General features: G+C 48.5%; 1 protein-coding gene, 1 long non-coding RNA gene and 2 other non-coding genes across 4 annotated transcripts in view; 1 reads left to right on the top strand and 3 right to left on the bottom strand.

The window, feature by feature from the left end:
* Positions 1–44: 44 nt before the first annotated feature.
* Positions 45–1,549, bottom strand: LOC115528752 (uncharacterized). Its single transcript, XR_003973364.1, has 5 exons — positions 1,402–1,549; positions 1,112–1,236; positions 840–915; positions 592–653; positions 45–409 (listed from the first exon to the last, which is right to left on the bottom strand). It is a non-coding gene; the product is annotated as an uncharacterized LOC115528752 (long non-coding RNA).
* LOC115539479 (small nucleolar RNA R38) lies at positions 495–564 on the bottom strand. The gene has a single exon (XR_003975929.1). It is a non-coding gene; the product is annotated as a small nucleolar RNA R38 (small nucleolar RNA).
* Positions 725–796, bottom strand: LOC115539480 (small nucleolar RNA SNORD49). Its single transcript, XR_003975930.1, has one exon. It is a non-coding gene; the product is annotated as a small nucleolar RNA SNORD49 (small nucleolar RNA).
* A 55-nt stretch (positions 1,550–1,604) lies between the features above and the next one.
* Positions 1,605–10,858, top strand: part of LOC115528742 (sphingosine kinase 1-like) — a 14,683-nt gene continuing 5,429 nt past the window's right edge. Inside the window, exons 1-3 of the mRNA XM_030337045.1 lie at positions 1,605–2,656; positions 8,640–8,789; positions 10,285–10,379. Of these exons, the coding sequence (XP_030192905.1) occupies positions 2,182–2,656; positions 8,640–8,789; positions 10,285–10,379 (720 nt within the window). The 5' untranslated portion in view covers positions 1,605–2,181. The remainder of the gene's footprint in view (positions 2,657–8,639; positions 8,790–10,284; positions 10,380–10,858) is intronic.

Below are 10,858 nucleotides of genomic sequence, written 5' to 3'. Positions count from 1 at the left end.
GTAATATCCCTGATGCTGAACAAAAACCAACGAAAACACCCAAATTTATTTTACAGTTTTATTGTTAAGAGCAACACATTTGGATTAGCAGGGGCATTTACATTCAGGGCATTTAGCAGAAGCTTTAATCCAGAGCGGGTCCAACAATGATTCTGATCTTGAAGACAATAACTTCAGAGTTGTATTTGGAAGCCAATTTATCCTAAGTGACTTACAACCATTCATACACAGCCAGAGCTCGTCGTTAGGGCGACACCTCCACAACACACTCAGCTAGGAGGAGCCAGGTTTCAAACTAGCAATCTCCCGGTCACAAGGCAACCCGCTCAGACTTGGAGGTGCATTGATTTACATTTTCAGTCCAAGCAGACACCAGCAGACCCTCATTTGGCTGGTCGGCGATTCAGAGCTGCAAGAATGTGAAAAGGAGAAGTGAAAAAGGTGCCAGTCCCGAACAGTTTGCTTATTCATCTTGCATTGAGCTAAAAGTTAAGTCAAGCCTCAGGTTACCAATGGTCAACACCGTTGTTCAGACAGGGATAACTTTTTTCATCACTGGCTTGAGCGCTTATACAAAATGCATCAATTTACCTTTCATGGTAGAAAGGGAACTCTGGACCTCCCGCTGCTTCGCGTCACCAGTCCTTCACCGCCTTTTGGATTACAGATACATTAGTTAGAGTTGGTCTCTCGGGTGATTTCCCGCAGTATGAATTTTATTATTTCTCAGAAAAGCTTTTCCAATCGTCAGTTTCGCATCGGACGGCACTTCCTATGCAGCGATATCATCCCAGAAACATGTAGTCCCACATCAACAAGAGCCCAGTTACGGTCCTTACCTCGTGGTGGTGGAGATAAGGCCAAGAGGATACATTCAGGGTCCGGTAAGGTGGCCCGGGGAATTCAGTCATCGTCCTGCGAGGGCACAAAGAAAAAAAAAAAGAGGGGTTGGCACAAATATTTCCCCTTCATTCATGGTAGTAACCCCTCAGAGCAAAGTCTCAGTCGTTTTTGTATCAACACGTTTTCAGCCAGGGATAACAAACTCATCTTTGGTATTGCGGTCTTCGTCTATAACGTTAACAATGTATTGAGAGTTCCGGTAGTTTACCTGGCAATTCTGTAGTCCATGAGTGGGATTCGACCCAGGCCATGAGGGGGACTCGATCAAGTCCATACGGGGGACTAGATCCAGGCCCACGAGTTGCATGATCATTCTGTAGTGTATTAAGTTACCTGTGGAAGAGCGAAAGTTAAAAACCGCACCCAGTAACCCTTAAAGCATGTTAACAACCGCGGCACCCGTAACACTGTGAGCAGACCACGTGTTTGAGACCAGCTAATGTTAGCATACTATTTTATTTGTGCACCAGTAATACCGTGCAATATTATAATACTTACATCTGTACTCGAGTGGTATGAGGGCCCCTCGGACCTGATGAATCGATATGTAGCCATCGTGGAGGTTTAGAGAAGGTATACTTCTTTAGAACTAGCTACAGTTCGGCGAGAGAGAGAAAGGATGAAGGAGAGAACGGCATACAGAGGGCTGTATATATATAGGCAGGACGTCACAGCCCACGTGAAGGAGGCTAGGCGCTGATTGGCAGATTCAGGTGATCATCGAACCCAGGCGGGTAAATATAAATATAAATTGATCAAATCGAATACATATACAACATATGAAACAGATGAAGGTCTGCCACAAAAATATTCAAGTTCATTAAAAAGGTTATTTAAATTAAATGCCTCGTATACACTTTATCTTGTCTTATTTGTATTGTAAACGTATGTTTGAGCCTACAACATATATATTTTTATATATTTTAAATAATTCATGATATACATAATGATGAATTAAGTCCCATCCCACACCAACATGTAGTCCAATTTTCCAAAAAAAACAAATTGATAGTTTGATAGTTACGCAAAACAACTATTTTACGTAACTATCAAACGTAAAATAGCAATTCCAAACCTAAACCTGGTGCTGTTCCTCCGGCGGTCACTAGGGGGAGACAGAGGACCGGGAGGAGACTAGAGCCGAGGAGGAGCGGAGGAGGAGAGGAGAGCCGAGGAGGAGCGGAGGTGGAGAGCGGTTCCTCTCCTGAAAGACCAGCCACAGAACCCCCCCAGCACCGCCGGCCAGCGGACCTCGCAGAGCGTTCTGTCCGGTCCGGGATGGAGAAAGAACCGGACTCCTCGCGCCAACAGAACGGCTGGGTGGGGGCTGCGCTGCACGGGGAGTTCAGCGACCCGCTGGACCACCGGCTCCGGTACTCCGTGAGCCTGACGGAGAGCGCGCTGACCGTGCAGATGATCTCCTCGCAGCCCGCGCGCTCCAAGGCGGTGTTTCTATTGGCGGACTGCGTGGGTTGCCACGCGTACCCAGAGCGGGATGGAGACGGGGGGAACGTCGCGGCGGACCCGGGGCGGGACGGGGGGAACGGGGACGGGGGGGACGCCGGCGCGTACTTCGCGGTTTATTTCTACCCGTTCCGCGGGCGGTGGATGAGCGGGGGCTCCGCGCGCCAGAAGGTGGAGCAGGTCTTCCGGGTGGTCCCCTTACCGGACCCCGCCGCAAACCTGCGAGAGGCTCAGCGGTGGGCGCGTGCCATCCGGGACGCGGCCGCAAAACAGATCCCGCGACGGAACGGTAAAGGTCACACACACCCATAATAATAATAGTAATAATAATAATATGACCATGGTGCCTTCGATGATGTTATTGATTGATTGATTGATTGATTGATTGATTGATTGATTGATTGATTGATTGATTGATTGATTGATTGATTGATTGTAACGTTATTATAGAGCGGCTGGGTTGGTTTGATTCATTGGTGTAAACAGTCTAAAGGTTGTGAGGTCTGTGACTGGGTTTGTCGGGTTGAGGAATGTACCCCGAATGTGTCCGTTAAACTGGCTCTACCTGAAGAGGAGGCGACAGGGCGAGCCGACAGGTCCCACTGCATTACCCGCCCTCAGACACACACACACACACGCACACGCACACACACAGACACTCTCACACACTCTCCGTCTCTCTCTCTCTCTCTCTCTCTCTCTCTCTCTCTCTCTCTCTCTCTCTCTCTCTCTCTCTCTCTCTCTCTCTCTCTCTCTCGCTCTCTCTTTAGGTGTGACAGAAATATATAAACACACACACACACACACACACACACACACACACACACACACACACACACACAAACACACACTCACACACTCTCTGTCTCTGTCTCTCTCTGTCTCTCTGTCTCTCTGTCTCTCTGTCTCTCTGTCTCTGTCTCTCCCTATCTCTCTCTCTCTTTCTCTCTCTCTCTCTCTCTCTCTCTCTCTCTCTCTCTCTCTCTCTCTCTCTCTCTCTCTCTCTCTCTCTCTCTCTCTCTCTCTCTCTCTCTCTCTCTCTTTAGGTGCAACAGAAACACAGACATATACACCAGCACACACACACACACACACACACACACACACACACACACACACACACACACACACACACACACACACACACAAACACACACTCATAAAGAAGAATTCCTTCAGAGAAGTTTATGTTTTCACATCAACACAAAATGGGTTTTCCCGCCATGCTGTCGGGAGAGCGTCTGATTGGTCCTTGTGGCGCTGCGTCCTGCTAGTACCCGACCATCTGATGCCTGACTGTATTAAGGGATGTAATGTGAGGTATGACTGACATTCTGGCGGACATATCCTGCACACTGAGCACACAGTGATGGACTCAAACACAGAGGAGGTGGACGATGTCCCTGAAACAGAGACAGCCGTTTGATAGCGGACAGAGGAGTCCTTTATCTCCACACAGTTGGGCCCTCATTTGCTTAGATAGGAACGGGGCACTGTGTCTCAGGGTTACCATGGTGATGGACTTCAGGGTTTTGGGGGGGGGGGGGGGAGTGAAGGAGAGAGAGGAACGGGGAGAGGGGAGATAAAGAGCGGTGGACCATGGCCTCTGGAGACAGAGGGAGACGGAATGAGATGAGGGAGGGGGGGAGGGGTTGAGGGAGACAGAGAGGGGGGAGGGAGGGGGGAGGAGGGAGACAGGGGTGAGCAGGGCCATCGGAGACAGTGTGATGGCTGTGTGAGGTGAAACAGCAGACCTGGGCTGGCAAGAGGCCAGAAGGACTCTGGGGAACGGTGGCATTTCAGCCAGATGGTCTCACAGGCCATCACACACACATACACACACGCCAACACACATGCACGCCCGCACACACACACACACACACACACACACACACACACACACACACACACACACACACACACACACACACACACACACACACACACACTCACACACGCACAAACACACACACATGCACATGCACACAAGAAGACATAATATCGACGCATAAGAACACATATGCTAATGCACACACACCGACAAATCCACACATAATATAGATTAGTATATACACACTAAAAATACACAATTATATAGACAAAATAAACACACAACCTTGATGGACAATAGCGGGTTAATACAGTAGATGCAGGATCTGCTGGTGGCTAGTCTCATAAATGAGACGTTACATTAGCGTTTGATGTCTGACAAGCTTGTGTCAGGACGATCTGCACATTCCTTCACCTCATGTGCTGGAGGCGGGATCTCTGATCACGTCTTTGGCGTGTATCAACAAACACATTCGGCCAGCACCAGCTAACCCTTGTTAAACTCTCTGTAAGGATTCAGACCAACACCCTGCAGGCTGGTTGCTGTAGTAGAAACACTTCATCCAATCACACAGAGGAGCTCACTGCGGTAGAACATCATTTCCTGTTTTTCCTGTTGAGAAACAGGAAGCCAGGACCTGACTCCGCCCCCTTCAGGTCCTGGTTTCCTGTATCGTTCTGATATTCTACCAAATTGAACTCCTCTGCATGACGAAACCAAACAGGAAGGTTTCGTCACGCCAGGTCCTGAAAGGGGAACTCGGAGGGGCGGAGTCAGGACAAGTACTGACTCCGCCCCTTTCAGTTCCCCTCGTTACGATATTCTAACGAAACAAAATATCCAGAAACCAGGACCTGAGAGGGGCCAAATCAGGACAAGTCCTGGCTCCTGACTCCGCCCCTTTCCGGTCCTGGTTTCAGGACAGGTCAGGACTGGTCCTGACTCCGCCCCCTTCAGATCCTTTCCTGCCAAGGTTCTGCACCGTCTCCCCCGAGATAGAAGCTGCTCTCTGACAGAGCAGGGCTGCTGCCTCCCGGATCAGCTAACAGCAAGCGGCTAACAGCTAGCGGCTCGCGGCGCTCACGCCCTTGGCGGGGCTCTGAAGGACGCAGAGACGCTAATCCTGCCAGCATGTGTTTCTCTCCACACTTAATTGTGCGTCCCAGCAGAACAGCTGGCTTAAAAGAGCAACATCAGGATTACGAGGCGGCGCTGAGCTGTCACACAGCGGCGCCGCCCCACGGGACAGGAACACATGAACACACCAACACACCAACACACCAACACACCAACACACAAACACACAAACACAAGACGTGATATGAAATATGGAGCCCCGCAGAGGCGGAGCTCTTTGAAGTGGTGTTGAGCGACGCCGCGACGCTTCAGTCCGGTGGTCGTATCTCTGTCACCTCTGATCTGTGTATTCAAATGTGTGTGTGTGTGTGTGTGTGTTTGTATGAGAGAGTGTGTGTGTGTGCGAGAGTGTGTATGAGAGTGTGTGTGTGTTTGTATGAGTGTGTGTGTATTTGTGTATTAGTTTGTGTGTGTGTGTGTGTGTGTGTGTCTGTATGAGGGTGTGTGTGTGTGTGTGTTTGTATTAGAGGGTGTGTGTGTATGAGAGTGTGTGTGTTTTTGTGTGTGTGCTCGTGAGTGTGTTAGTGTGTCTTTATGAGAGTGTGTGTGTGTGTGTGAGTGTGTGTGTGTTGTGAATTCAGGGCCGTATTTGTTCTATTTTTCCCCAGTGTGTTGTGAGTTTGGAGGGGTTGTGTGAAGATGAAACAGAATATGTCGCAGTTTTAGAGCTGGCCAGCAGGTTTGAACGCCCTAGCTGTTCAGATAGCGATCTGGTGGGAACTGTAAAAGATGGTTCTAAGCCTGGTTGGGGCCTATATTTTGGGCACTTCTTTAGAATCTTAACAGAATGTGTCGTCTTTCTATCTCCTCGTCCACATCTTCACAAGCATCTTTGGTATGAATTAAGAGATGCTGCTCCGAGTCCTCTGATTGGCTCTCTGTGTGACCAGTGTGTGTGAGTGTCTGAGAGTGTCTGAGTAAGTGAGTGAGTGTGTGTGTGTGTGTGTGTGTGTGTGTGTGTGTGTGTGTGTGTGTGTGTGTGTGTGTGTGTGTGTGTGTGTGTGTGTGTGTGTGTGTGTGTGAAAGTGTTTGCGTGGAGGTTTGTGTTTGTGTGGGTTTGGGTCTGTGTCTGGCAGCATGACACCCCCCCCCCCCCCCCCCCCCCACACCACTCTTGCTCTCTGACACAAACATTTGACAGCCCGTCAAGGCTTGTTTCTTGAGATCTTCCTCTCTCTCTCTCTCTCTCTCTCTCTCTCTCTCTCTCTCTCTCTCTCTCTCTCTCTCTCACTCTCTCTCCCACTCCCTCACACACCCACACTCACACACACACACACACACACACACACACACACACACACACACACACACACACACACACACACAGACACACACACATGCTCAAACTTTCATACGCTCATGCACTAACACACACTGTCTCCCTGCCTGTCGTTCTAACTGTCTGTCTCCCTGCCTGTCTGTCTGTCTGTCTCTCTGCCTGTCCGTCTGTCTCTCTGTCTGCTGTGTTGTCAGTTCTCTGCCTGTCTGTTTGTCTGTCTGCTGTGTGGTCAGTTCTCTGCTCCCTGTGAGTTTCGAGTTTCCCCGTCACTCAGACTGTCTGTCTACCGACATGCACACCCCTCTTATTCTCTCTCTCATTCCCGCTCTCTCCCTGTCAAGGGCCTCATTGGCTCAGGAAACAGAGGCTCTCGCAAAAAGTACGTAAAAAAGAAACACATACAAATAAATATGTTTAAAATTAGTAAAAAAGTCAAAGACACACACACAAGCGTTTGTGTGTGTGTGCGTTTGTGTGTGTGCGTGCCTGTGTGTGTGTTGGTGTGTGAGTGTGCGTGCGTTTGTGCGTGTGTGCATGTGTGTGCGTGCCTGTGTGCGTGCATGTGTGTGTTTGTTTGTGTATGCACGAGCCTGCAGGTTTGGGGCAGTGAGGTTTAGGCTTACACAGTGACCTCTGCCAAAGGCTTAAGTGGTTTTAAGAGCCACTGTTCCCCTGCCCCTCAGGTCATCTGGGTTTTTAGCCCATTTCCCCACTCTTGTGGTTATTTGGTTTATTGATGAACTGCTTCAGCATTGTTCTGACACTGTGGAGGTGGAGACAGCGCCCCCTGGTGTCCGGAGGAACACTGCTCAGAGCTCAATCAGAAACAATAATGGGGTTTGAATAGGAAGCAGGCCTCTGTCTCTTTATTTCCCTCTCTCTCTCTCTCTCTCTCTCTCTCTGTTGCTGTCTCTGTCTCTGTCTCTGTGTCTCCCCCTCTCTCCCTCTCTCTCTGTCGCTCTCTCTCCCTCTCTCTCTCTCTCTCTCTCTCTCTCTCTCTCTCTCTCTCTCTCTCTCTCTCTCTCTCTCTCTCTCTCTTTCTCTCTCTCTCTCTCTTTATCTCACATTTATTCTAAACTATATGTTGATAAAAGCGTACCAACCAACAGGATTTGGGTGAGGGCTTAATTTGAGCCTTTTAGGATTAGGTTTTAGGGTTTAGTTCTGTTTTTTTAATTTTAAAACAGCTTAATGAGACAAAACTATTTAACTTTGATACAAAATGTGTCTCTGGAGAAGCACAGGACTTAACTCTTTTAATATTTGAATCAATTATTTTATGCTTAAAAGAGAAAGCAGCTCCTATAGAAACACTGATGTAATTTATAACTCTTTACTTCTCCAGGCAGTATCAGTGATCAGGGCCCTGCTGGGCTCTGACCCAGAACCTTCTATCAGGCATGAGAGATGAGCAATGAGCCATCTCCTCTGTGGAGATCATTTCCTCTTCCTCCTCGTCAACACATTAGAGAGGCGTCGGGGTCTTAAATACAGTCTGACATTATGGAGAATGCTATGATTAGAATTGCTTTGATTTTAAACAATGACATGTTTAAAATCATTCCTAAATCAAAGCATTCCTAATCATAGCATTCTTCATAAGGGAGTGTATGCATATATTCTTATATATATTTAAGCATAATATTGTGAGCAGAAAAATCTAGAAGGTGTGTGTGTATGTGTTTGAGTGTGTGTGTGTGTGTGTGTGTGTGTGTGTGTGTGTGTGTGTGTGTGTGTGTGTGTGTGTGTGTGTGTGTGTGTGTGTGTGTGTGTGTGTGTGTGTGTGTGTGTGTCTGTGAAGGTGAGTTACCTGTGGAGCGTTTAGAATGTCCATGTTGTCTCGACCAATCAAGACGGGAATCCAGTTTGAACAACCATTAGTCAAAATGGCAAGGGAGGAAATCTGGAGTCAAACTCGAGTCAAATAATGCATCTGAACAGATGCATTATTTCTCTCTCTTACTCTCTCCCTCTCTCTCTCTCTCTCTCTCTCTCTCTCTCTCCCTCTCTCTCTCTCTCCTCCAGGTGTGGTGTATGCGCAGGTCCCTCGCCCCTGCAGGCTGATGGTGCTGCTGAACCCCCAGAGTGGGCGGGGCCAGGCCATGCAGCTCTTTACTGCCCATGTGCAGAACATGCTCATTGAGGCCGGTGTCCCCTACACGCTGGTCATCACCGGTTAGTAACACACACACACGCACACACACACACAAACACACACACACACACACACACACACACACACACAAACACACACACACACACACACACACACACACACACACATGCGCGCACACCTTGCCATATTAGACAAGTGGTTCTCTTGCCACCTAGCGACTGCTTCAGCATAAGAAGGTGAGGGTTAAAAATAGCTTCTGTTTAAATCATTGATGCTCCACCTCTCCAGCCCCTCCCACCCCCGCTCCTCCCCTCCCACCACCTGCGGTGTCTGTCCACAGGTACTGTACCTCGGTGTAACTGTTCTCATGATACTGGTCTCATCTCGTCTATTCAGCAGCAGCACAGCTAGTGTGGAGGAGGAAGGCTGGGGGAGACAGCTTCTCTCAGAGCATCTGGGACCAGATAGACCTTCATCTGACATTCAGAGAGAGAGAGAGAGAGAGAGAGAGAGAGAGAGAGAGAGAGAGAGAGAGGGAGAGAGAGAGAGAGAGAGAGAGAGAGAGAGAGAGAGAGAGAGAGAGAGAGAGAGAGAGGGAGAGGGAGAGAGAGAGAGAGAGAGAGAGAGAGAGAGAGGGAGAGGGAGAGGGAGAGAGAAAGAGAGAAAAAAAAAAGGGAGTTTGTGTGTAATTCTGTGTGTGTGGTGGTGTGTGCGTGTATGTGCTTGCGTGCGTGAGGGTGTGTGCATGTGTATGTGTGCGTGTGCGTGTGCGTGTGCGTGTGGGTGCATGTGTTTGTGTGTGTACTTAGTTCTTGGCAGCGGCCCCAGTAATGGATATAAAGAAACAACTGGGAGACAGCTTCAGACTGAAGTGTTGAGTCAGCACAACACAATGACACAAAACAACAGAGACTGCTCAACACAACAGACACCGCACATTACAACAGACACAACAGACACATAACAACACAACTGACATAAAACAACGCAACAGACACAGCACGTCACAAAAGACACAAAACAACAGAACAGGCTCAAAACCAAAGACACAACACAACCTACACAACCCAACACCACATCCACAGAACAACGTAACAGACACTTCACAACAAACACAACACAACACACAGAAAACAACACACATAACAGACACAACACAACCGACACAACACAACATAGTGGAAGTTAAAATCCGGATTTAATTTAAATCGTCTCTTCTCCTTCCCTTATTTCCATTTGCCCATCTCTCACCCTGTCACCTCTCCCACCTCCCACCTCTCTCCTTTCTCCCCACCCCTCTCTCTCCCTCATCTCTCCGCCCGCCCCTCTCCCACCCTCCCTCCTTCCCTCCCGCCTTAACCCCTCTCCCTCCCTCCCCCCCTCTCATCTCTCTCCCTCTTCTCTCTCCCTCCCTTCCTCCCTCTCCTTCCCGCTCTCCCTCCCTCCCTCCTTCTCCCTCATTTCCTCCCTCCCTCCCTAACCTCTCTCCCTCCCTCCCCCTCTCTCATCTCTCTCCCTCCCTCCCTCCCTCCCTCCCTCTTTCCCCCCTCCCAGATCGCAGGAACCATGCCCGTGAGGTGGTGAGGAAGGCCGACCTCCGCCAATGGGACGCCCTGGTCATCATGTCGGGCGACGGCCTGCTATTTGAGGTATGTGATGTCATCATAAAGCTGTCGTCCAGTTAATATCTACGTAACGCTGGTCTGCAACCGATCAATGGATAAATGCAGCACACTAAATTATACTGTCTTACTGTTTTTTATTTAACATAGTAGTCTTTTATTGTAGACTTATTTCATTAAAAAAATGTCTATTCTTCCTTCAAAGAGATTTGGATTCAACAGCAGACAGAATAGAAACTAAGTATTCAGTGTGCAAATAATGTACAGATGGAATATGATTATTGGAAAAGGAAAGGCAGGCTGTAAATGTCAACATTACTGACAGGTGACGTAACATAATTTATGCTGCATCCTTAACAACAACTTTATTCTAGCATGTAAATAAATAATAATCTATCAGATTACTGACTCAAAATTAAAAAACGAATGACATAATCCTCTAAAACCTGTCCGACGTTACATAATGCTGGTCTGAGCTCCTGCTCCGAGGGAGACTCACAGCTCAA

Source organism: Gadus morhua, chromosome 2, assembly GCF_902167405.1.
Source record: "Gadus morhua chromosome 2, gadMor3.0, whole genome shotgun sequence".
Taxonomy (NCBI): domain Eukaryota; kingdom Metazoa; phylum Chordata; class Actinopteri; order Gadiformes; family Gadidae; genus Gadus; species Gadus morhua.
Note: the sequence above shows the minus strand (reverse complement) of the source record. Positions and strands in the feature narration are given on the sequence as shown.